We start from the raw sequence: 27,850 nt of genomic DNA, 5'->3' as shown, positions 1-27,850 counted from the left end.
ACACCTGTGTGCTTGTCCGCATAGTGGAAGGGAGGGCTCAGGGGTTGCCGCTTTTTGCCCGTACCAGTCTAGATGCAAATGTTTTTCCACGTCAAGTCACCAAGTAGCCGAACGTCAACGTAGTATATTTTATTATGAGACCATAAGGTGAAGGTCCAGGAGGTGATTCTATCAATGTCTGTGCCATTATAGGTCTCACATCAGTTAAGACTCTCACTATTTACCTTGGGCCACAGTCAGATTTATTTTTAGGTTTTAAATGGCTAGTTATGTATGTATATATATATATATATATATATATATATATATATATAAAACTACCTATATATATATATATATATATATATATATATATATATATATATATATATATATATATATATATATAATTCTGTACAGTATTATTTTTACATGTATATTTATGTAGCTGGCATTTTGAAAAACATATTTTTAAAAGCCTCTTTAAATATTTTAGTTCACATTTCATTACTGTTTTTAATTACATTTTTAATTAAATATCAATCTGCAAATCTTTGATTGTGTTGTTATCTGCGATAAGGAAGGATTGGCTGCAACTAGTTTTTAAAGTGGCCGTCGCACTAAATACCCTTATCACCTATCCAGTATAATTGCTGGTACTCTGACTGCTGGGACAGAATTGTATGTGGAGACTTGTATGTATCCGGGCTAAGCAGCAGAACTGGAGTGGTGAAGACTTGGATGTATCCGGGCTAAGCAGCAGAACTGGAGTGGTGAAGACTTGGATGTATCCGGGCTAAGCAGCAGAACTGGAGTGGTGAAGACTTGAATGTAGCAGAGCTGAGCAACAGAACTGGAGTGGTGAAGACTTGGATGTAGCAGAGCTGAGCAACAGAACTGGGGTAGTTGAGAATTGGATGCAGCAGAGCTGAGCAACTGAACTGGAATAATGGAGATGTGGATGTAGCAGAACTGGAGTAGTGGGGACTTGTATGTATCCGGGCTAAGCAGCAGAACTGGAGTGGTGAAGACTTGGATGTAGCAGAGCTCAGCAGCAGAACTGGAGTAATCGGGACTTGGATGTAGCAGAGCTCAGCTGGTGAGCTGGAGTAATGGAGACGTGGATGTAGCAGAGCTGCAGTAGTGAAGACTTGGTTGTAGCAGAACTGGAGTAGTGGGGGCTTATATGTAGCAGAGCTGAGCAGCAAAAATGGAGTAATGGGCATGGATGTAGCAGAGCTCAACAGCTGAGCTGGAATAATGGAGACATGGATGTAACAGAGTTACAGTAGTGAAGACTTGGATGTAGCAGAACTGGAGTAGTGGGGGCTTGTATGTAGCAGAGCTGAGCAGCAGAAATGGAGTAGTGGAGACTTGGATGTAACAGAGCTCACCAGCTGAACTGGAGTAATGGAAGGACGTGGATGTAGCAGAGCTGGAGTAGTGAAGACTTGGCTATAGCAGAGCTGTGCAGTGGAACTGGAGTAGTGGAGAGGTGGATATAGCAGAATTACAGCAGTGGAGACGTGGATGTAGCAGAGCTGAGCAGCAGAATTGGAGCAGTGGAAACGTTTATGTAGCAGAACTGGAGCAGTGGAGACTTGGATATAGAAGAGCTGAGCATCTGAGCTAAAGTAATGGACATGTGGATGTAGCAGAGCTGAAGTAGTAAAGACTTGGATGTAGCAGAGGTGCACAGTGGAACTGGAGTAGTGGATATAGCAGAATTGGAGCAGTGGAGACGTGGATGTAGCAGAGCTTATCAGCAATACTAGAATAGCGGAAGACAGAGTAGGAAGCCCAAGTACCCGAATATTTATGGCCCTGGTGAATCCATTCAGACGTGCCTGGTTGCTTTGGAGAAACAAGATGTAGTGCTCTGCCCTGGAACCTGGAAGGGTTAGTAAAATCTGGTTAAACAGTGGATATTGATACCCCTGTTCTCGTGATTATTGGGGGTCACATAAGTTGCAACCTTGTGATTTAGATGGACAACCCCTTTAAGGAGTCTTTTACTGGAAATCTTCCTGGACGATTAATGAGCAGCGTGGTGTTCCGTTGCTTTCCTTCCTCCCAGTGATTTGCTGAAATCTTTCAGCAATTTCTCACAGCGCCCCCCACAGGAGCGGAGGAGTATTACACAGCTTGTATTGCTATTAGTAAGCGGTCCATGTGATGGATGGAGCTGCTGTGTGTAGCCGCTGTCTGCTCTCCTCTGCCCCCTCGCTATATACTTGGAGTATTGCAGAATAATCTGTTCCGTGCACATAGAGACTCTGTGGCTCCCGCTCACGTGGCCGGCATCTCTAATAACCTTCTCCGCAGAGTGGAATTCAGGACAAGCTGTGAACTTTCGGATCTGCAGCGTGCCTGTCCTGATGTTGAAATGTCACGGATTTTCACCGCTGGTTCCACCTTTAGCAATGCAAATGTGAAATCTGCAGCAAAAATCTGCCTGACCTTGGCCTAAATGATTGTCATTAAGTCTTCATCCCCCTGATGAACTGTCGACATTAAAGCCGGAGTTCCAGAATATTTGCTAATGACCCCTTAATACAGCTGAAAGTATCAAGAGTTGTATAGATCTAGTGTAGCCCCCAAAGGGAGAGGATTATCATAAAGGCCGAGAAACGGATGGAAAAAGATATCCTGGATCCCTGCAGACGGGAAATTCAGATCAGCGCCGTTTGTAGCAAAATGAGATCTGACATTTTTATTGCATTGGGTTTTCAGGGACTACCTTGTATTTTTATATAGATATTACATGGTACATACAATATATATCTCATCATGACACATACACTTGTGGCAGAGGATCGGAAGCCTTCTTTTCAACAGTGACAATGTTTCAAGTGATTGGAATACTTAGAAATCCCATTTATACATTGATCCACGGCGTTCCCTATCCATCATGTACCTCGCCTATATCTGGTCCCATGCAAATACACAATCATCCATGCATGATTTCTTTGAGACTGTACATTATCAAATGTACAAACCAGATTTATTAGATGTGATCTGAAGCACTGAGCGTACATTTCTCTGCACAGAATTTCTATTGAGCCCATTCTCCGCTCTTTACGCACAACGATGCACGAGCAGATCCCGACAGAGAGGATTTATCAGTGGTTAGGGGGCTCTTAGGACCTGGTGTCACACTTGGTACGGGGAAGGAGCAAGCTCACGGCGAAAGGGAAGGGAAACCCTATGTCTAGGGATAAGGAAGATGGTGACCCCTGACCGAACCTACTGCTGGTCCCTGGGGTCTCTCACCACCCCAGATAGGTTCCGCACCTGTGCGCCGAGCCGGATACCTGACGCTAGGTATCCCTAGTGCTGGACCCTAAATAGGGATTGGGAATGGGTGAGATGAGCTCTTCGTCAACCCCACTAAACAACTATAGAAAACACAAGTGTAATGCCGGCGTCACACGATACAATATATCGGGCGATATGTCGTCGGGGTCACGTCCTTAGTGACGCACATCCGGCATCATCAGAGATATCGTACCGTGTGACACCTCCGAACGACTCGTTGCTCGTTGACACGTCGTTCATTTTCAAAATGTCGGTCCTCCTTCTGTGCGCCGGTTGTTTATCATTCCCGAGGCAGCACACGTCGCTCCGTGTGACACCCCGGGAACGATGAACACAGCTTACCTGCGTCCTGCCGCCAATGCGGAAGGAAGGAGGTGGGCGGGATGTTATGTCCCGCTCATCTCCGCCTCTCTGCTTCTATTGGCCGGCCGCTGTGTGACGTCACTGTGACGCCGAACGTCCCTCCCCCTTCAGGAAGAGGATGTTTGCCGTTCACAGCGGGAGGTAAGTGCATGTGACAGGGGGTTAACGACTTTGTGCGCCACGGGCAACTAATTGCCCGTGACGCACAAACGACAGGGGCGGGTACGAGCGCTCGCACGATAGATCGTCCCGTGTGATGCCGGCATAAGGATAGTGCTGGGAGTGGACCCACTGGACCGTGCACCGGACTCCCCTGCGACTCCGCCTCGAGCAAACCCCTATACAGGGACTGTCGGACTTAACCGCAGAGGGCCTAGATGCACGGAAGCCGGGACCAGCAAGAGTCACTGGATGCAGCATCCGATCTGAACCAGGTACAGGTGAACGGGATCAGGCAGAAGTCCAGAACTTAAACTGGTGCGGGTCACAGGGATTAGGCTGAAGTCCAGGAGCAGAGACTGGTGCAGGTTAACGGGATCAGGCTGGGGTCCGGAGGCGGAGGCTGGTGCAGGTTAACGGGATCAGGCTGAAGTCCACAACCAGAGATTGGTGCAAGTTACTGGGATCAGGTTGGAGTGTGTGCTCAGAACGGTACTCAGGATCTGTAAGCAGAGACAGAGTTACACCAAGCACAGGCATAGAGGGACCTGAACAACTAGTACAAGAGAGAAGCTACAGGGATACGTTGAACAAGCACTGGCCACGGGGAGTAGCAAGTCTTAAATAAATCCCCAAGGTTACTCATTAGTGATATTCCAGACAGCTGTGCTGGCCCTTTAAGTCTAAGTGAGTGCACATGCGCACCCTCTAGTGTGTATGTGTGAGGGCTGCAACCCGGACGTCAGAGCTGAGACCACAGGAGGAGAGGCAGGACGCTGGGGCACAGGTGGCTACAGTGAGTGAGCGGCGCGGAGCCGCGGCCGATGGGGAAAAGGTCTGGACGGGGTAGCAGGAGAGCGGGCTCGGCGGGGACCCCAGGGATTGGAGCGACGGGTGGTGGACGGCACGGTCGGACCGGGAGCGTAACAACAAGTGGGACAAACAGGGGGAAAAGCATGAACTACTTATCATTAGATTACTCGGGTAGAAGTTCAGAAATGTTTTCAGCAACGATACCACTGAGGAGTACAAGCCACCTGCTTGCAATTTAGGCTTGAAGGAACTGAAAAAATATCACCAGCACCAGTTCAAGGAAGGAAGGGGTATATAAGCACCAAGAGAAAAACACCCTTAAATCATGATAATTTGCAATGTTGCTTTATATTTTATCTTCACAGTAAAGCAAATTAATATGATATAAAAAAAAGTTATTTACTTTCTAAAGACAACATAGAGATAACCAAACAAACCACAAAGTTTATTTTATAATTATAGCTTTATAGGTCAGTATGAGCAAGGAGAGACATTACCCAATGGACACTTTTTCTTTATTATATATTTTGTTCAAATTTTTTAGAAATATTAATTATGCAAAGAAATCCAATGAATCAATTATATTCCTAAAGCTAAAAAGACTCACAATATCCCCCCCATTAACACCACATTGTGTCAGCAAAGCAAAGAAGCCGCAATCTTCATAATTGAAGAAACGCCCTATTGTGCGTGATCATGATAGAAGAGGCTTCTTGGGATCAGATATGTTGTGTCTTCAGCTCAGTGATGTTTAGATGTTTTCTACGAATTGAACAAGTAAAATAAACCCCATAGTGATGATTCACTGTCATGAGAGATGCACCGGAGAGCAATAATCAGCTCACGGGGGCTCTTCTATTAATTAGCCATTATCATCACCGGTGCACAAGCAAATGATCAAAATATCGACTTAATTGTCAGCTCTTAAAAGATGGGAAAAGCGGCAGTCAACAAAAGTGAGTCACCCCCAATGTCCCAAGAGTTGGAAAATATCCTGCAGCTCCTGATCATATGAATGAGAAAACATGAGGAGGTTCGACAACTCAGGGGAAGAGTCAGGAATAGCCTAGGCTCAGAGAAGAGAGCACCTAGTGGCAACATAAAATGTCCAGAGAAGAGAGCGGCAAGTGGCACCATAAGATGTCCAGAGAAGAGAGCGGCAAGTGGCACCATAAGATGTCCAGAGAAGAGAGCGGCAAGTGGCACCATAAGATGTCCAGAGAAGAGAGCGGCAAGTGGCACCATAAGATGTCCAGAGAAGAGAGCGGCAAGTGGCACCATAAGATGTCCAGAGAGGAGAGCGGCAAGTGGCACCATAAGATGTCCAGAGAAGAGAGCGGCAAGTGGCACCATGAGATGTCCAGAGAAGAGAGCGGCAAGTGGCACCATAAAATGTCCAGAGGAGAGAGCAGCAAGGGGCTCCAGAGAAGAGAGCGGCAAGTGGCACCATAAGATGTCCAGAGAAGACAGTAGCAAGTGGCACCATAAGATGTCCAGAGAAGAGAGCGGCAAGTGGCACCATAAGATGTCCAGAGAAGAGAGCAGAAAGTGGCACCATAAAATGTCCAGAGAAGAGAGCGGCAAGGGGCTCCAGAGAAGAGAGCGGCAAGTGGCACCATAAGATGTCCAGAGAAGACAGCAGCAAGTGGCACCATAAGATGTCCAGAGAAGAGAGCAGCAAATGACACCATAAGATGTCCAGAGGCGAGAGCAGCAAGTGGCAACATAAAATGTCCAGAGAAGAGAGCACCTAGTGGCACCATAATATGTCCAGAGAAGAGAGCGGTAAGTAGCAACATAAAATGTCCAGAGAAGAAAGCATCAAGGGGCTCCAGAGAAGAGAGCGCCTAGTGGCACCATAAAATGTCCAGAGAAGAGAGCACCTAGTGGCACCATGAAATGTCCAGAGAAGATAGCGGCAAGTGGCACCATAAAATATCCAGAGAAGTGAGCGGCAAGTGGCACCATAAAATGTCCAGAGAAGAGAGCGGCAAGTAGCAACATAAAATGCCCAGAGAAGAGAGCATCAAGGGGCTCCAGAGAAGAGAGCGGCAAGTGGCACCATAAGATGTCCAGAGAAGAGAGCAGCAAGGAGCTCCAGAGAAGAGAGTGGCAAGTGACACCATAAAAAGTTCAGAGAAGAGAGCAGCAAGGGGCTCCAGAGTAGAAAGCGGCAAGGGGCTCCAGAGAAGAGAACGGCAAGTGGTACCATAAAATGTCCAGAGGAGAGAGCGGCAAGTGGCTCCTGAGAAGAGAGCGGCAAGTGGCACCATAAAATGTCCAGAGGAGAGAACAGCAAGGGGCTCCAGAGAAGAGAGCGGCAAGTGGCACCATAAGATGTCCAGAGAAGACAGCAGCAAGTGGCACCATAAGATGTCCAGAGAAGAGAGCGGCAAGTGGCACCATAAGATGTCCAGAGAAGAGAGCAGAAAGTGGCACCATAAAATGTCCAGAGAAGAGAGCGGCAAGTGGCACCATAAAATGTCCAGAGAAGAGAGCGGCAAGTGGCTCCTGAGAAAAGAGCGGCAAGTGGCACCATAAAATGTCCAGAGGAGAGAGCAGCAAGGGGCTCCAGAGAAGAGAGCGGCAAGTGGCACCATAAGATGTCCAGAGAAGAGAGCAGCAAATGACACCATAAGATGTCCAGAGGCGAGAGCAGCAAGTGGCACCATAAGATGTCCAGAGAAAAGAGCGGCAAGTGGCAACATAAAATGTCCAGAGGAGAGAGCAGCAAGGGGCTCCAGAGAAGAGAGCGGCAAGTGGCACCATAAGATGTCCAGAGAAGAGAGCAGCAAATGACACCATAAGATGTCCAGAGGCGAGAGCAGCAAGTGGCACCATAAGATGTCCAGAGAAAAGAGCGGCAAGTGGCAACATAAAATGTCCAGAGAAGAGATGTCCAGAGAAGAGAGCGGCAAGTGGCACCATAAAATATCCAGAGAAGTGAGCGGCAAGTGGAACCATAAAATGTCCAGAGAAGAGAGCGGCAAGTAGCAACATAAAATGTCCAGAGAAGAAAGCATCAAGGGGCTCTAGAGAAGAGAGCGCCTAGTGGCACCATAAAATGTCCAGAGAAGAGAGCACCTAGTGGTACCATAAAATGTCCAGAGAAGAGAGCGGCAAGTGGCACCATAAAATATCCAGAGAAGTGAGCGGCAAGTGGCACCATAAAATGTCCAGAGAAGAGAGCGGCAAGTAGCAACATAAAATGCCCAGAGAAGAGAGCATCAAGGGGCTCCAGAGAAGAGAGCGGCAAGTGGCACCATAAGATGTACAGAGAAGAGAGCAGCAAGGAGCTCCAGAGAAGAGAGTGGCAAGTGGCACCATAAAAAGTTCAGAGAAGAGAGCAGCAAGGGGCTCCAGAGTAGAGAGCGGCAAGGGGCTCCAGAGAAGAGAGCGGCAAGTGGTGCCATAAAATGTCCAGAGAAGAGAGCGGCAAGTGGCCCCTGAGAAGAGAGCGGCAAGTGGCACCATAAAATGTCCAGAGGAGAGAGCAGCAAGGGGCTCCAGAGAAGAGAGTGGTAAGTGGCACCATAAGATGTCCAGAGAAGACAGCAGCAAGTGGCACCATAAGATGTCCAGAGAAGAGAGCGGCAAGTGGCACCATAAGATGTCCAGAGAAGAGAGCAGAAAGTGGCACCATAAAATGTCCAGAGAAGAGAGCGGCAAGTGGCACCATAAAATGTCCAGAGAAGAGAGCGGCAAGTGGCTCCTGAGAAGAGAGCGGCAAGTGGCACCATAAAATGTCCAGAGGAGTGAGCAGCAAGGGGTTCCAAGGAAGAGAGCGGCAAGTGGCACCATAAGATGTCCAGTGAAGACAGCAGCAAGTGGCACCATAAGATGTCCAGAGAAGAGAGCGGCAAGTGGCACCATAAGATGTCCAGAGAAGACAGCAGCAAGTGGCACCATAAGATGTCCAGAGAAGAGAGCGGCAAGTGGCACCATAAGATGTCCAGAGAAGACAGCAGCAAGTGGCACCATAAGATGTCCAGAGAAGAGAGCAGCAAGTGACACCATAAGATGTCCAGAGAAGAGAGCAGCAAATGACACCATAAGATGTCCAGAGGCGAGAGCAGCAAGTGGCACCATAAGATGTCCAGAGAAAAGAGCGGCAAGTGGCAACATAAAATGTCCAGAGAAGAGAGCACCTAGTGGCACCATAAAATGTCCAGAGAAGAGAGCGGCAAGTGGCACCATAAAATATCCAGAAAAGTGAGCGGCAAGTGGCACCATAAAATGTCCAGAGAAGAGAGCGGCAAGTAGCAACATAAAATGTCCAGAGAAGAAAGCATCAAGGGGCTCCAGAGAAGAGAGCGCCTAGTGGCACCATAAAATGTCCAGAGAAGAGAGCACCTAGTGGCACCATAAAATTTCCAGAGAAGAGAGCGGCAAGTGGCACCATAAAATATCCAGAGAAGTGAGCGGCAAGTGGCACCATAAAATGTCCAGAGAAGAGAGCGGCAAGTAGCAACATAAAATGCCCAGAGAAGAGAGCATCAAGGGGCTCCAGAGAAGAGAGCGGCAAGTGGCACCATAAGATGTCCAGAGAAGAGAGCAGCAAGGAGCTCCAGAGAAGAGAGTGGCAAGTGGCACCATAAAAAGTTCAGAGAAGAGAGCAGCAAGGGGCTCCAGAGTAGAGAGCGGCAAGGGGCTCCAGAGAAGAGAGCGGCAAGTGGTACCATAAAATGTCCAGAGAAGAGAGCGGCAAGTGGCTCCTGAGAAGAGAGCGGCAAGTGGCACCATAAACTGTCCAGAGGAGAGAGCAGCAAGGGGCTCCAGAGAAGAGAGCGGCAAGTGGCACCATAAGATGTCCAGAGAATACAGCAGCAAGTGGCACCATAAGATGTCCAGAGAAGAGAGCGGCAAGTGGCACCATAAGATGTCCAGAGAAGAGAGCGGCAAGTGGCACCATAAAATGTCCAGAGAAGAGAGCGGCAAGTGGCTCCTGAGAAGAGAGCGGCAAGTGGCACCATAAAATGTCCAGAGGAGAGAGCAGCAAGAGGTTCCAAGGAAGAGAGCGGCAAGTGGCACCATAAGATGTCCAGAGAAGACGGCAGCAAGTGGCACCATAAGATGTCCAGAGAAGAGAGCGGCAAGTGGCACCATAAGATGTCCAGAGAAGAGAGCGGCAAGTGGCACCATAAGATGTCCAGAGAAGAGAGCGGCAAGTGGCACCATAAGATGTCCAGAGAAGAGAGCGGCAAGTAGCAACATAAAATGTCCAGAGAAGAAAGCATCAAGGGGCTCCAGAGAAGAGAGCGCCTAGTGGCACCATAAAATGTCCAGAGAAGAGAGCACCTAGTGGCACAATAAAATGTCCAGAGAAGAGAGCGGCAAGTGGCACCATAAAATATCCAGAGAAGTGAGCGGCAAGTAGCAACATAAAATGCCCAGAGAAGAGCGTATCAAGGGGCTCCAGAGAAGAGAGCGGCAAGTGGCACCATAAGATGTCCAGAGAAGACAGCAGCAAGTGGCACCATAAGATGTCCAGAGAAGAGAGCAGCAAGGAGCTCCAGAGAAGAGAGTGGCAAGTGGCACCATAAAAAGTTCAGAGAAGAGAGCAGCAAGGGGCTCCAGAGAAGAGAGCGGCAAGTGGTACCTTAAAATGTCTAGAGAAGAGAGCTGCAAGTGGCTCCTGAGAAGAGAGCGGCAAGTGGCACCATAAAATGTCCAGAGGAGAGAACAGCAAGGGGCTCCAGAGAAGAGAGCGGCAAGTGGCACCATAAGATGTCCAGAGAAGACAGCAGCAAGTGGCACCATAAGATGTCCAGAGGAGAGAACAGCAAGGGGCTCCAGAGAAGAGAGCGGCAAGTGGCACCATAAGATGTCCAGAGAAGACAGCAGCAAGTGGCACCATAAGATGTCCAGAGAAGAGAGCGGCAAGTGGCACCATAAGATGTCCAGAGAAGAGAGCAGCAAGGGGCTCCAGAGAAGAGAGCAGCAAGTGGCACCATAAAATGTCCAGAGAAGAGAGCAGCAAGGGGCTCCAGAGAAGAGAGCTGCAAATGGCACCATAAAATGTCCAGAGAAGAGAGCAGCAAGGGGCTCCAGAGAAGAGAGTGGCAAGTGGCACCATAAAAAGTCCAGAGCAGAGAGCGGCAAGGGGCTCCAGAGAAGAGAGCGGCAAGGGGCTCCAGAGAAGAGAGCGGCAAGGGGCTCCAGAGAAGAGAGCGGCAAGGGGCTCCAGAGAAGAGAGCGGCAAGTGGTACCATAAAATGTCTAGAGAAGAGAGCTGCAAGTGGCACCATAAAATGTCCAGAGAAGAGAGCAGCAAGGGGCTCCAGAGAAGAGCGCGGCAAGTGGCACCATAAAATGTCCAGAAGAGAGCGGCACGTTACACCATAAAGTGTCTATTTCTAAATCTGAGCCTGATGTCATTGATTGGAAGCATTTAATTTCCATTCAAAGGTTTAAAAACACCCTTCTGAGTCCAGCTTATACATCTAGGAGCTTTATGCAGTGTATATTTTCATTAGGCCTCATGCACATAGAGATCCATAACATGGGTGGCAGAGAGTGTGCGTGCCGGCTTACATAAAAAAATATCTTCCCCCCCCTGTAGGGAATGTTCTTCCCATAATAAGTAGTCCAATGCTTTTAAAAAGGTTGTGTACAGGATAGATGATAATTTGCTGATAGCTGAGGGTCCAACAGTTTAGACCCACCCTGTTTCAAAGAACAGAGCTTTGAAGTGGGCCAATCTGGGCAAGTGCCAGACCCGCGCTACCTGGGTTGCTCGCTGTGCCCAGGTTTCGGCACTGCCTGGGTGGCTCGCTGTGCCCAGGTTTCGGCGCTGCCTGGGTGGCTCGCTGTGCCCAGGTTTCAGTGCTGCCTGGGTGGCTCGCTGTGCTCAGGTTCCGGCGCTGCCTGGGTGGCTCGCTGTGCTCAGGTTTCGGCACTGCCCGGGTGGCTCGCTGTGCCCAGGTTTCGGCGCTGCCTGGGTGGCTCGCTGTGCCCAGGTTTCGGCACTGCCTGGGTGGCTCGCTGTGCCCAGGTTTCGGCACTGCCTGGGTGGCTCGCTGTGCCCAGGTTTTCGGCACTGCCTGGGTGGTCGCTGTGCCCAGGTTTCGGCGCTGCCTGGGTGGCTTGCTGTGCCCAGGTTTCGGCGCTGCCTGGGTGGCTCGCTGTGCCTAGGTTTCGGTGCTGCCTGGGTGGCTCGCTGTGCCCAGGTTTCGGCGCTACCTGGGTGGTTCGCTGTGCCCAGGTTTCGGCGCTGCCTGGGTGGCTCGCTGTGCCCAACTTTCGGCGCTGCCTGGGTGGCTCGCTGTGCCCAGGTTTCGGCGCTGCCTGGGTGGCTCGCTGTGCCCAGGTTTCGGCGCTGCCTGGGTGGCTCTCTGTGCCCAGGTTTCGGCGCTGCCTGGTTGGCTCGCTGTGCCCAAGTTTCGGCGCTACCTGGGTGGCTCGCTGTGCCCAGGTTTCGGCGCTGCCTGGGTGGCTCGCTGTGCCCAGGTTTCGGTGCTGCCTGGGTGGCTCGCTGTGCCCAGGTTTCGGCGCTGCCTGGTTGGCTCGCTGTGCCCAAGTTTCGGCGCTGCCTGGGTGGCTCGCTGTGCCCAGGTTTTGGCGCTGCCTGGGTGGCTCGCTGTGCCCAGGTTTCGGCGCTGCCTGGGTAGCTCGCTGTGCCCAGGTTTCGGCGCTGCCAGGGTAGCTCGCTGTGCCCAGGTTTCGGTGCCTGCAACTGAATACACCAACTGAAAATAGAAAATATGGAGGAATAGTCGAACTCCCAAAATTTGCCTCTGTACAAGTCTGTATCTGCACACCGCTGCAGTATACAATACGCTAAACTGACAGCAATCAGAGATTTTGAAAATTCAAATGAAGTAGATCCTAGAAAGTTGCATAGAAGTAAACACCCGGTCCCCAACACATGGGGGTATTCCCGTGATGCTGTTTGTGAGAGCTGTGCATTATTTTAGCGGCTCTTCCTCCAGCTTGTGATATAAAGAAAAGTTCCCATCTTCAGTCCTGGTTCACACCACTCTGAACACTCTTGTTTCCCGGTGCGTTAAACTCTTTGTTCCTGGCTCCATCTCATCTGTGTGTGAGGGTCTGACGTCTTGCAGACTTTGCTCTTTAGAAATCCCATTATTATCTGGATCGTCGCCTCCTCAGGGGGGTCTGTCAGCGCTTCTATGCCTTCTTACATCTCATGGTAAGAGCTGCTTCTCTGTTTAACAGGCTTCAGGAGAAAATTCTCCAAATAAATCATTAACGGGTTTTTCTATTTCAGTTATTGATATCACATCACTAGTCTATGCCATCTGTTAAAGCGCACCAATCACCAGGAATTTCCTATATTCCCTAAAATGCTATACTGGCACTATCAGGCTGATTCTATACCTTTAATTGTCAGCTCGGATGTATAGGTTTTGAAACACAAGCAAGTAAAGTTTGTAAAATCAGCAGCTTTTTGGGTGACAGCAGCTGCCGATCAGCTGATAGCTGGGGTGTGCTTTTTCATAGTGATTCCCACGCTCCTGCCTGTCCATCCTCCCCCTGTTATTTATGCTAATTTTATTATATAATTGTTTTATTAAGTGACTAGAAGGACCTGTGCTGATGTCATATGCATGTGACCAGAAGGGGTGGGGCCTCAGCAAACATCGCTGATACCAGAAAGCAACATTATTTTTCTGTTGGCTGAGGCCCCCCGCCCCTTCTGGTCACATGGGTATGACATCAGCACAGGTCCTTCTAGCCACTTAGTAAAATGATTCTATATAAGAATTAGCATAAATAACAGAGAGAGGGAGGTGGGAATCACTATGAATACCCCCCCAGCTATCAGCTGCTACCACTCAAAAAGCTGCTCATTTTACAAACTTTACTTGCTTGTGTTTCAAAACCTATACATCCGAGCTGACAACTAAAGGTATGTATAGAATCAGCCTGATAGTGCCAGTATAGCACTGGCTTTAGGTTATATAGGAAAATCATGGTTATTGGTGCACTTTAAAGGGGTTGTCATTTTACAGCGATTTTAGCAGGTACAGAAGGCATAAGGAGGTCTCATCTTCCACGGCCTCCAGGTCACAGTCTGTCCTCCTGGAGCTTGGAGATCTATCTATTTATCTATCTATCTATCTATCTATCTATCCCTCTATCTATCCCTCTATCTATCTATCCCTCTATCTATCTATCTATCTATCTATCTATCTATCTATCCCTCTATCTATCTATCCCTCTATCTATCTATCCCTCTATCTATCTATCCCTCTATCTATCCCTCTATCTATCTATCCCTCTATCTATCTATCTATCTATCTATCTATCTATCCCTCTATCTATCTATCTATCTATCTATCTATCTATCTATCTATCTATCCCTCTATCTATCTATCCCTCTATCTATCTATTTATCTATCTATCCCTCTATCTATCCATCTCTCTATCTATCTATCTATCTATCTATCCCTCTATCTATCTATCCCTCTATCTATCTATCTATCTATCTATCTATCTATCTATCTATCTATCTATCTATCCCTCTATCTATCCCTCTATCTATCTATCTATCCATCTCTCTATTTATCTATCTATCTATCTATCCCTCTATCTATCTATCTATCTATCCATCTCTCTATCTATCTATCCCTCTATCTATCTATCTATCTATCTATCTATCTATCTATCCCTCTATCTATCTATCTATCTATCTATCTATCTATCTATCCATTATCTATCCATTATCTATCTATCTATCTATCCCTCTATCTATCTATCTATCTATCCCTCTATCTATCTATCCATTATCTTTCCATTATCTATCTATCTGTCATGTGCTTGACATAATTTGGCCAGCATTAACCCGACATGCTATCTTTGGCCTGTAATGAGGCTAGTTTTCCGTGTGCTGACCCTCGGGTTACTCGTCGTATTGCTGAGCATTCTCCAACTGTTTCTCATCTCGGAGATTCAGGTGCCCCTCCAGGGTTTCTCGTGGCCTGAATTTAATTCCATATATTTCTGCTCTTTACTGGGTCACCTGTCTTGAAATCTTCCATTAGCTTCAGTTTTACCGACAATATTCTCTATTACAAGGTTCTCTTCTCAGAATGCACCTGGTGAGAAAAATGGGAAATTGCAAATTGCTCGGACCCCGGCTTTTATCAGGTGCATTATACGGCAGATCCGGATGCCCATTATGGTCACTTAATGGATTTACTGTTTCTCTGTAATTAGATCCTACGGTTAAGAAACCGCACTGCTGCATTATCCAGCCTATACCTAGAAATAGGCGACTCTTCTGTGTACCAACATTCACATTTATATCATACATGCACGTGTCCAATTCTTTGTATAAATAAAAATATGGAAAATTATATAAAATAAGAAAGTAAGTAAATGCTATTTGTTATGCTATTGTAATTTTTTCTGTTTCTGATGCTGACCATACATTTTGTGTTTGCTGAATTTCTTGTTTTTTTTGTGTGTGATTTTGACTTAGTTTTTGTGCTTTGGAGAGTTTTTCAGCTCCTATTGAATCAGAAGTCAAATCTGGAGCTTTTTTTTCCCTATGCAGAAATTACTCTTAGGCCCCCTTCACACGTCCGTGATACACGTGCGTGTTTGGTCTTTTTCCGTATATACCGGAGACACGGCCAAACGTGCACCAATGTTAATCTATGATTGTGGTCACACGTCCGTTATTTCATTATGTCCGTGTGTGCGTGTCCGTGATCCGTATGTGTGTGCGTTTGGCACGGATGCATGTCCGTTATCTGCACGGAGCACGCACACGTGGACACAATGAAAGTCTATGGGTATGTGCACACACGTTAGTAAACACGTATGCATATACCTATAGTCCGTGTCCGTTTGGTGTTTTTATTTCTAGTGATGTCGGCTATTCTTTCTATTTCTGTGTATGTCGGTCAATCTCCCTGAGTCCGTCGGTCAGTCTCTCTGTCTCTCTGTCGGTCTCTCTGTCTGTCTATCCCTCTCTCACAGTCTGTCGGTCAGTTTCCCCCCCTCTCTCATACTTACCGTTCCTCGATCTCCGGCGCAGCGCTGCACGGCATTCACACTGCTGCGGCGGCTTTTACTATTTTGAAAAAGCCGGCCGCCCATTAAACAATCTCGTATTCCCTGCTTTCCCCGCCCACCGGCGCCTATGATTGGTTACAGTGAGACACGCCCCCACGCTGAGTGACAGGTGTCACACTGCACCCAATCACAGCAGCCGGTGGGCGTGTCTATACTGTGCAGTAAAATAAATAAATAAATAATTAAAAAAAAACGGCGTGCGGTTCCCCCCAATTTTAATGCCAGCCAGATAAAGCCATACGGCTGAAGGCTGGTATTCTCAGGATGGGGAGCTCCACGTTATGGGGAGCCCCCCCATCCTAACAATATCAGTCAGCAGCCGCCCAGAATTGCCGCATACATTATATGCGACAGTTCTGGGGCTGTACCCGGCTCTTCCCGATTTGCCCTGGTGCCGTTGGCAAATCGGGGTAATAAGGAGTTATTGGCAGCCCATAGCTGCAAATAAGTCCTAGATTAATCATGTCAGGCGTCTATGAGACACCTTCCATGATTAGTCTGTAAGTTACAGTAAAAAAACACACACACCCGAAAAAATCCTTTATTTGAAATAAAAAACACACACAAATTCCCTCATTACCAATTTATTAACCCCGACAAACCCTCCATGTCCGGCGTACTCCACGGACCTCCAGCGTCGCGTCCAGCTCTGCTGCATGCAGGTGACAGGAGCTGCAGAATACACCGTCGCTCCTGTCACCTCCACGCAGCTAATGAGATGAGTAGCGCGATCAGCTGCTGTCACTGAGGTTACCCGCGGCCACCGCTGGATCCAGCGGTGGCCGCGAGTTACCTGACTGACAGCAGCTGATCGCGCTACTCACCTCATTTGCTGTGTGGAGGTGACCGGAGCGGCGGTGTCTTCTGCTGCTCCTGTCACCTCCATGCAGCAGAGCTGGACGCGACGCTGGGGGTCCGTGGAGTACGCCGGACATGGAGGGTTTGTCGGGGTTAATAAATTGGTAATGAGGGAATTTGTGTGTGTTTTTTTATTTCAAATAAAGGATTTTTTCGGGTGTGTGTGTTTTTTTACTGTAACTTACAGATTAATCATGGAAGGTGTCTCATAGACGCCTGACATGATTAATCTAGGACTTATTGGCAGCTATGGGCTGCCAATAACTCCTTATTACCCCGATTTGCCAACGGCACCAGGGCAAATCGGGAAGAGCCGGGTACAGCCCCAGAACTGTCGCATATAATGTATGCGGCAATTCTGGGCGGCTGCTGACTGATATTGTTAGGGTGGGGGGCTCCCCATAACGTGGAGCTCCCCATCCTGAGAATACCAGCCTTCAGCCGTATGGCTTTATCTGGCTGGCATTAAAATTGGGGGGAACCGCACGCCGTTTTTTTTTAATTATTTATTTATTTATTTTACTGCACAGTATAGACACGCCCACCGGCTGCTGTGATTGGGTGCAGTGTGACACCTGTCACTCAGCGTGGGGGCATGTCTCACTGTAACCAATCATAGGCGCCGGTGGGCGGGGAAAGCAGGGAATAGGAGATTGTTTAATGAGCGGCCGGCTTTTTCAAAATAGTAAAAGCCGCCGCAGCCGTGTGAATGCCGTGCAGCGCTGCGCCGGAGATCGAGGAACGGTGAGTATGAGAGAGGGGGGGAAACTTCAGTCAATCGGGGGATTAGCGGTCACCGGTGAATCCTTCACAGGTGACCGCTAATCAGTACTCGACACAGACAGAGCCGCGGTATGAGGATGAAGTCGGGTGAAGTTCACCCGAGTTCATTCTCATCGCGCAACTCTGTCTGCTGTCAGCCGACATTTATAAACGACATTGTGCATCACACACATGGACATTCCACACGGACATTACACGTACACATACACGTTAATTCCACACGCACACACGGACGTTCTGCACACAAACACGGCTAGCATACGCAATTCACACAGGTGCCACACGGACCATAAAAACGGACACAAAAACGGGACACGGACCCGAAAAACGGCCCGTAACACACGTGCGTGTTTTTCACGGACGTGTGAAGGGGGCCTTAGGGGTACTTTGCACACTACGACATCGCAAGCTGATGCTGCGATGCCGAGCGCGATAGTCCCCGCCCCCGTCGCAGGAGCGATATCTTGTGATTGCTGCCGTAGCAAACATTATTGCTACGGCAGCTTCACATGCACTCACCTGCCCTGCGACGTCGCTCTGGCCGGCGAACCGCTTCCTTCCTAAGCGGACGGGTCGTGCGGCGTCACAGCGACGTCACATGGCAGATGGCCAATAGGAGCGGAGGGGCGGAGATGAATGGGACGTAAACATCCCGCCCACCTCCGTCCTTCCGCATTGCAGCCGGGACGCAGGTAAGGTGTTGTTCCTCGCTCCTGCGGCTTCTCACACAGCGATGTGTGCTGCCGCAGGAATGAGGAACAACATCGTACCGTCGCTGCTGCGAAATTATGGAAATGTCGGACCCTACACCGATCATACGATAACGACGCTTTTGTGCTCGTTAATCGTATGTAAAAGGATTCACATACTGCGATGTCGACAGCGACGCCGGATGTGCATCACTTTCGATCTGACACCACCGACATCGCACCTGCGATGTCGTAGTGTGCAAAGTACCCGTTAGAGTACGGTTCCACTTGTGTTTTGCATGGACGAGTGCAATCCCATAAAACATCGGATTGCACTTGCAGCAGTGTAAAACTATGGGGCAGTGTCCATCTGTGATTGAGTTCTTATGCCATATCGGCTTGAGAAATCGAAGCATTCTGGGTTTTTTCAGCGAGTCTCGGCTAACGCACCCATACAAGTCAATGGGAGCATGTGAAACATCACACTGCACTCGCATGTCATCCAACCGCAGTGCGATGTACGCAGAGACAGGCAGCGAAGGAGGTGGGGAGAAAGTGCTCCCTCCCTCTCCTCTGCAGCTGTTATGGGATCACATGATCACATCACAGTCACATGACCCTCGGCTGACGCTCGCAGCAGAGGGTCATTAGCATATCGCTTCGGAAGCTATACGTAAGTGGAACCGTACCCTTAAGGCCGCTTTACACGCTTTACCCGCCCCCATCTGTTGTGCGACACGGGCAAATCGCTGCCCGTGCCGCACAACATCGCCCAGACCCGTCACACTACTTACCTGCCTAGCGACGTTGCTGTGACCGGCGAACCGCCTCCTTTCTAAGGGGGCGGTTTGTTCAGCGTCACAGCTGCGTCACTGAACCGCCGCCCAATAGAAGCGGAGGGGCGGAGATGAGCGGGACGTAACACCCCGCCCATCTCCTTCCTTCCGCATAGCGGCCGGGAGGCAGGTAAGGAGAGCTTCCTCGTTACTGCGGTGTCACACGGAGCGATGTGTGCTGCCGCAGGAACGAGGAACAACCTCGTTACTGCTGCAGTAACGATTTTTGAGAATGGACCCCCATGTCACCGATGAGCGATTTTGCACGTTTTTGCGACAATGCAAAATCGCTCATAGGTGTCACACGCAACGGCATCGCTAATGCGGCCGGATGTGCGTCACAAATTCCGTGACCCCAACGAGTTCGCATTAGCAATGTCATAGCGTGTAAAGCGGCCTTTACTCTTTTTCCACTTGAAAAAACATCATCACGTGCAATAATCGTGCGGTTTTCCATTGATAATCCATCAGTAGGAAGTTTATTTAGTGTATTTGAAGTGTTTATTGTTTTTGGGAATTTTGCAGCAGAAACTGTTCCAAAAATCCACATTCAAATTCCATATGTTCATGGAGCGAGAGGAGAAAGCTGCTGCCTGATCCATGCTTTAGACCCGATCAAGTGCTTCAGCAATAGAAATGTCATCTTGCCGACCCTTACGTCTTCGACTTCGTAAGTCGGGGTAGTTGGGAGTCTCCCCTTATACATTAAATGGTCTAAGAACCGGAATTGCAGCTGAATAGACACACATAATGCTGCAGGTTCCGGTGGTGTGATTAGTCATGGCAATGCGGTCCATGTGCAGAACGTGACATTCACCCATCTGAACCTGTCTGGTATGGTACAGATACCATGGGACACCTTAGACAGATTATCCGCCGCTGCGGCACTTGTGCGTGCACCGCGATCTCCAATGATTGCAGCAGTTTACAGGCTGGTTCATACATTATTGCAGAGTATGTTGTTTTTTGGGGGTGTTTTAGCACCATTGAAGATCATATAGGACAATATTTAGCATCACCGCTATGAAAGATGATGCGCAGGGAAGTCCGAACTACACTGCAGCTGATGAAAGCATGGAAGAGGCTGCGGATCCCGCACATCACCACCGACTCTTCCAACAGCTGCTGGGAGGTGCATGTCTAACAGTGATGGCTTTTCCAAAGGTTAAGCCATCAATTTTAAAAAGAATGTTTACTTTTTGGTTACCAAAAATGTTAGAATAAAGATGACCGAAGCGTCCAACTTTCTGATTTCTATGGGGGCCTCCCAACTGTCCCCCACCCATGTTGGTGGAGGCCCTGCCCCTTCTGGTCACATGGGTATGACATCAGCACAGGTCCTTCTAGCCACTTAGTAGAATGATTCTATCATAGAATTAGCATAACTAACAGATAGGGGGAGGAAGGACAGGCAGAGGGGCGGGAATCACTAAGAATATCCACCCCAGCTATCAGCTGATCGGCAGCTGCTGTCAATCAAAAAGCTGCTGATTTTATATACTTTACTTTCTTGTGTTTCAAAACCTATACATCCGAGCTGACAACTAAAGGTAGGTATAGAATCAGCCTCTTAGTGCCAGTATAGCACTGGCTTTAGGTTTGGTGCGCTTTAAGCTGAACTGAATGTGAATAGCAGAGGCGAAAGAGACGGTTGTAAGCTGAACGGTGCATGGACTCCATGGGATTACACGGCGACAAACAAAAAGCAACATTATCCGCAGCCTGGTCCTCATTATTAGCTGTGCCCCACGTCCACTGCAGATATTGCATTGTATCACTAATGATGATTAATGGCTGATTTATATTTCATTATATCCCATTATTCACAGACTCTGTTGGAGTTAGGAGCTTCCCCTGACTACAAGGACAGTCGAGGACTGACCCCCCTATATCACACGGCTATGGTGGGTGGAGACCCCTACTGCTGTGAACTGTTACTGCACGAGCATGCCACAGTGGGGTGCAAAGATGAGAACGGCTGGCAGGAGATCCACCAGGTGAGCTGCTGTCCATCACTTTTATAAAGCCAACACAGTCTGACTTCCGATTATGTGCTCTGATTGCTGCTCTTTAACCATTGATATGCTGCTGTCAATCCCTAATGGTGGCATTTAAATGGCACAATCTTGACGTTGCATCGATTCGGGTACTCATTGTTGGGGAGTGCCAACAAAGTGAATTATAAATATTACAGTATATACAACCGTAGAAAAATAAAGTTAAATGTAGTGTAAAGAAGTATTAAAAATATTCTGAAAAAATAAAAAAAATAATATATATATATATATATATATATATATATATATATATATACATATATATAAAATTAATATATATTTATTATATATTATAAATATATTATAATATATAATATATGATACTATATAATATATCATAATATATAATTAATAGAAATATAATATAAATAAAAATAATATAAATAAAAATAAAAAAAACTAAACAAAAATAATATATATATATATATATATATATATATATATTATTTTTGTTTAGTTTTTTTATATATATATATATATATATATATATATATATATATATATATATATATAATATCTATCCACCAAATTTCACAGTGGGTGCATGTGTGTATTTTAAAATGGCAACAAAAAAATATTTTTTTTTTTTCAGTTTGCAAAGTTCAGAATTTTTTAGGTCACAAAAATAACTGATTCTGGTATCACTGTACTCTGACCTGGAGAATCGTGTTAGCAGGTTATGTTTACTGCAGACTAAACCCAAAAACTATGCACTGTTACGATTTAACCCCACTTTATTTTTTTCACAGTTTTTAATTTTGTTAAAAAAATGACGTTAATATAAACTATAATTCTTTCCGCAAAAAACAAGCCCTCATACGACTATGACGATAGAAAAATAAATAGTAACGACTTTTGGAAGAAGGGGAGGAAAAAACAAAAAGCACAAAACACTAAAATTGGCCGCGGTAGGAAGGGGTTAATGAGCTGACACCCCGGATTCCGATTCCTATGGAGGACGTGTTGTCAGAAATGCGCGGTACTGGATGCATGTTTTGTTTTCCTCGTCTTGTACATGTATTTCTCTATGTATGACTGTATATTACCAGTCATTAATCTTCATGCTCGGCTTCCTCTATGGCAGATTTAGGAGTCTCTCCAGTAAGAGCATCATCTACTCCTATGCTTTGCTGTGCAGTAAACATGACATTACTATGGATGTAGCGGCTGTTAATGTGCCACAGTTATGTAAACTCATCTATTCATCGATTCCTCCGGATAGCGGCTCATAGTTTGCACCAGGATTTATGCTCCCGCAGCACGGAGAAGATGACATATTCCCCATTACTGACACTTCCAGCAATGACGCTCAGGCGAGTGAGCCGGGTCACTGTAAGGGATATGGCGGTAATTTGTCTTGCGCTATAACAACATCATTTAATCCTAATTAAACAGAAAGGCGTCTCAGCCCCGAACCCAGGATACAAGGAATCCACTGCTAATGGGAGCATTTTCTCTCCATGTCCTGCCAAGTCCTCCCTCTGTTTTCGCCATCCACGTCCATTAGTGCATATACTCCATGTGAAACTAATAGTGCTCAATATAGCCACAGTTACAATATGCCAAGTGCCATTTTACATGCTGGCACGTCTTCAGGACTGGAGTAAAAAGAGAGACAATTGCAGAATATTACTCAATGGCAGCATTAGCGTATCAGGCTCAGTACATTGTAAACGAAAGAGAAACAATCCAAGTGCTGCGGTTCCTGACTCCTTTCTATCATAGCTGCGATGCTCTGCGTGTCCTGACGCCTTTCTAGCACAGCTGCGATGCTCTGCGTGTCCTGACTCCTTTCTATCATAGCTGCGATGCTCTGCGTGTCCTGACTCCTTTCTATCATAGCTGTGATGCTCTGCAGGTCCTGACTCCTTTCTATCATAGCTGCGATGCTCTGCGTGTCCTGACTCCTTTCTATCATAGCTGCGATGCTCTGCGTGTCCTGACGCCTTTCTAGCACAGCTGCGATGCTCTGCGTGTCCTGACTCCTTTCTATCATAGCTGTGATGCTCTGTATGTCCTGACTCCTTTCTATCATAGCTGTGATGCTCTGCGTGTCCTGACTCCTTTCTATCATAGCTGCGATGCTCTGCGTGTCCTGACGCCTTTCTAGCACAGCTGCGATGCTCTGCGTGTCCTGACTCCTTTCTATCATAGCTGCGATGCTCTGCGTGTCCTGACTCCTTTCTATCATAGCTGTGATGCTCTGCAGGTCCTGACTCCTTTCTATCATAGCTGCGATGCTCTGCGTGTCCTGACTCCTTTCTATCATAGCTGCGATGCTCTGCGTGTCCTGACGCCTTTCTAGCACAGCTGCGATGCTCTGCGTGTCCTGACTCCTTTCTATCATAGCTGCGATGTTCTGCGTGTCCTGACTCCTTTCTATCATAGCTGCGATGCTCTGCGGCTCCTGACTCCTTTCTATCATAGCTGCGATGCTCTGCGTGTCCTGACTCCTTTTTGTCATAGCTGCGATGCTCTGCGTGTCCTGACTCCTTTCTATCATAGCTGCGATGCTCTGCAGGTCCTGACTCCTTTCTATCATAGCTGTGATGCTCTGCGTGTCCTGACTCCTTTCTATCATAGCTGCGATGCTCTGCGTGTCCTGACTCCTTTCTATCATAGCTGCGATGCTCTGCAGGTCCTGACTCCTTTCTATCATAGCTGTGATGCTCTGCGGGTCCTGACTCCTTTCTATCATAGCTGCGATGCTCTGCGTGTCCTGACTCCTTTCTATCATAGCTGCGATGCTCTGCGTCTCCTGACTCCTTTCTATCACAGCTGCGATGCTCTGCGTGTCCTGACTCCTTTCTATCATAGCTGCGATGCTCTGCGTGTCCTGACTCCTTTCTATCATAGCTGTGATGCTCTGCAGGTCCTGACTCCTTTCTATCATAGCTGTGATGCTCTGCGTGTCCTGACTCCTTTCTATCATAGCTGCGATGCTCTGCGTGTCCTTACTCCTTTCTATCATAGCTGCGATGCTCTGCAGGTCCTGACTCCTTTCTATCATAGCTGTGATGCTCTGCGTGTCCTGACTCCTTTCTATCATAGCTGCGATGCTCTGCGTGTCCTGACTCCTTTCTATCATAGCTGCGATGCTCTGCGTCTCCTGACTCCTTTCTATCACAGCTGCGATGCTCTGCGTGTCCTGACTCCTTTCTATCATAGCTGCGATGCTCTGCGTGTCCTTACTCGTTTCTATCATAGCTGCGATGCTCTGCAGGTCCTGACTCCTTTCTATCATAGCTGCGATGCTCTGCGTGTCCTGACTCCTTTCTATCATAGCTGCGATGCTCTGCGTGTCCTGACTACTTTCTATCATAGCTGCGATGCTCTGCATGTCCTGACTCCTTTCTATCATAGCTGCGATGCTCTGCGTGTTCTGACTCCTTTCTATCACAGCTGCGATGTTCTGCGTCTCCTGACTCCTTTCTATCACAGCTGCGATGCTCTGCGTGTCCTGACTCCTTTCTATCATAGCTGCGATGCTCTGCAGGTCCTGACTCCTTTCTATCATAGCTGCGATGCTCTGCGTGTCCTGACTCCTTTCTATCATAGCTGCGATGCTCTGCGTGTCCTGACTCCTTTCTATCATAGCTGCGATGCTCTGCGTCTCCTGACTCCTTTCTATCATAGCTGCGATGCTCTGCGTCTCCTGACTCCTTTCTATCATAGCTGCGATGCTCTGCGTGTCCTGACTCCTTTCTATCATAGCTGCGATGCTCTGCGTGTCCTGACTCCTTTCTATCATAGCTGCAATGCTCTGCGGATCCTGACTCTATCATAGCTGCGGTGCTTTGCGTGTCCTGACTCCTTTCTATCATAGCTGCGATGCTCTGCGTGTCCTGACTCCTTTCTATCATAGCTGCGATGCTCTGCCTGTCCTGACTCCTTTCTATCATAGCTGCAATGCTCTGCGGATCCTGACTCCTTTCTATCATAGCTGCGACGCTCTGCATGTCCTGACTCCTTTCTATCATAGCTGCGATGCTCTGCGTGTCCTGACTCCTTTCTATCATAGCTGCGATGCTCTGCGTGTCCTGACTCCTTTCTATCATAGCTGTGATGCTCTGCGTGTCCTGACTCCTTTCTATCATAGCTGCGATGCTCTGCGTGTCCTGACTCCTTTCTATCATAGCTGCGATGCTCTGCGTGTCCTGACTCCTTTCTGTCATAGCTGCGATGCTCTGCGGATCCTGACTCCTTTCTATCATAGCTGCGATGCTCTGCGTTTCCTGACTCCTTTCTATCATAGCTGCGACGCTCTGCATGTCCTGACTCCTTTCTATCATAGCTGTGATGCTCTGCGTGTCCTGACTCCTTTCTATCATAGCTGCGATACTCTGCGTGTCCTGACTCCTTTCTATCATAGCTGCGATGCTCTGCGTGTCCTGACTCCTTTCTGTCATAGCTGCGATGCTCTGCGTGTCCTTACTCCTTTCTATCATAGCTGCGATGCTCTGCGGATCCTGACTCCTTTCTATCATAGCTGCGATGCTCTGCGTGTCCTGACTCCTTTCTATCATAGCTGCGATGCTCTGCGTGCCTTGACCCCTTTCTGTTGCAGCTGCAATCCTCTGCAGGTCTAGACCCACTTCTGTCTTAGCTGTGATGTTATCATAGCAGCAAAAACTTGCTTTTCAGTATCTCTTCGTTACTATTGTTTGTGTACTGGGAACACCCCACAGGACTCGCCACATGCACAAAATACCCCATTAGACCCCTATATACCTGGGCCATCCCAACTCACAATACCTGCCGTATACCAGGAACACCCCACAAGACCTGCCGTATACCAGGAACACCCCACAAGACCTGCCCTATACCAGGAACACCCCACAAGACCTGCCCTATACCAGGAACACCCCACAAGACCTGCCCTATACCAGGAACACCCCACAAGACCTGCCCTATACCAGGAACACCCCACAAGACCTGCCGTATACCAGGAACACCCCACAAGACCTGCCCTATACCGAGAACACCCCACAAGACCCGCCGTATACTGGGAACACCCCACAAGACCTGCCGTATACTGGGAACACCCCACAAGATCTGCCGTATACTGGGAACACCCCACAAGACCTGCCGTATACTGGGAATACCTCACAAGATCTGCCGTATACTGGAAACACCCCACAAGACCCTCCGTATACCGGGAACACCTCACAGGACTCGCCACATGCACAAAATACCCCATTAGACCCCTATATACCTGGGCCATCCCAACTCACAATACCTGCCGTATACCGGGAACACCCCACAAGACCTGCCATATACCAGGAACACCCCACAAGACCTGCCCTATACCGGGAACACCCCACAAGACCTGCCGTATACCGGGAACACCCCAGAAGACCTGCCGTATACTGGGAACACCCCACAAGATCTGCTGTATACTGGGAACACCCCACAAGACCTGCCGTATACTGGGAACACCCCACAAGATCTGCCGTATACTGGGAACACCCCACAAGATCAGCTGTATACCGGGAACACCCCACAAGACCTGCCGTATACTGGGAAAACCCCACAAGATCTGCCGTATACTGGAAACACCCCACAAGATCTGCCGTATACTGGGAACACCCCACAAGATCAGCTGTATACTGGGAATACCCCACAAGACCTGCCGTATACTGGGAACACCCCACAAGATCTGCTGTATACTGGAAACACCCCACAAGATCTGCCGTATACCGGGAACACCCCACAAGACCTGCCGTATACTGGGAACACCCCACAAGACCTGCTGTATACTGGGAACACCCCACAAGACCTGCCGTATACTGGGAACACCTCACAAGATCTGCTGTATACCGGGAACACCGCACAAGACCTGCCCTATACTGGGAACACCCCACAAGATCTGCTGTATACTGGGAACACCCCACAAGATCCTCCGTATACTGGGAACACCGCACAAGACCTGCCATATACCGCGAACACCCCACAAGACCCGCCGTATACTGGGAACACCCCACAAGACCTGCCGTATACCGGGAACACCCCACAAGACCCGCAGTATACTGGGAACACCCCACAAGACCCTCCGTATACTGGGAACACCCCACAAGACCTGCCATATACCGGGAAAACCCCACAAGACCTGCCGTATACTGGGAACACCCCACAAGACCTGCCGTATACTGGGAACACCCCACAAGACCTGCCGTATACTGGGAACACCCCACAAGACCTGCTGTATACTGGGAACACCCCACAAGATCCTCCGTATACCGGGAATACCCCACAAGACCCTTCGTATACCGGGAACACCCCACAAGACATGCCGTATACTGGGAACACCCCACAAGATCCTCCGTATACCGGGAACACCCCACAAGACTCTTCGTGTACCGGGAACACCCCACAAGACTCTTCGTGTACCGGGAACACCCCACAAGACCCTTCGTATACCGGGAACACCTAACAAGACCCGCCGTATACTGGGAACACCCCACAAGACCCTCCGTATACTGGGAACACCCCACAAGACCTGCCATATACCGGGAAAACCCCATAAGACCTGCCGTATACTGGGAACACCCCACAAGATCTGCCGTATACTGGGAACACCCCACAAGACCTGCCGTATACTGGGAACACCCCACAAGATCTGCCGTATACTGGGAACACCCCACAAGACCTGCCGTATACTGGGAACACCCCACAAGACCTGCTGTATACTGGGAACACCCCACAAGATCCTCCGTATACCGGGAATACCCCACAAGACCCTTCGTATACCGGGAACACCCCACAAGACATGCCGTATACTGGGAACACCCCACAAGATCCTCCGTATACCGGGAACACCCCACAAGACTCTTCGTGTACCGGGAACACCCCACAAGACTCTTCGTGTACCGGGAACACCCCACAAGACCCTTCGTATACCGGGAACACCTAACAAGACCCGCCGTATACTGGGAACACCCCACAAGAC

The 27,850-nt window shown here is 48.4% G+C and overlaps 1 protein-coding gene across 1 annotated transcript in view; it reads left to right on the top strand.

Moving 5' to 3' along the window:
* Positions 1-27,850, top strand: part of SHANK2 (SH3 and multiple ankyrin repeat domains 2) — a 724,216-nt gene that overhangs the window by 186,991 nt on the left and 509,375 nt on the right. Inside the window, exon 7 of the mRNA XM_075326528.1 lies at positions 20,674-20,841. Within this exon, the coding sequence (XP_075182643.1) occupies positions 20,674-20,841 (168 nt within the window). The remainder of the gene's footprint in view (positions 1-20,673; positions 20,842-27,850) is intronic.

The sequence above is a fragment of the Anomaloglossus baeobatrachus genome, chromosome 10 (assembly GCF_048569485.1).
Source record: "Anomaloglossus baeobatrachus isolate aAnoBae1 chromosome 10, aAnoBae1.hap1, whole genome shotgun sequence".
NCBI classification, from domain to species: Eukaryota; Metazoa; Chordata; class Amphibia; order Anura; family Aromobatidae; genus Anomaloglossus; species Anomaloglossus baeobatrachus.
The sequence above is the reverse complement of the archived record's forward strand: the minus strand, read 5'-3'. Positions and strand labels throughout refer to the sequence as shown.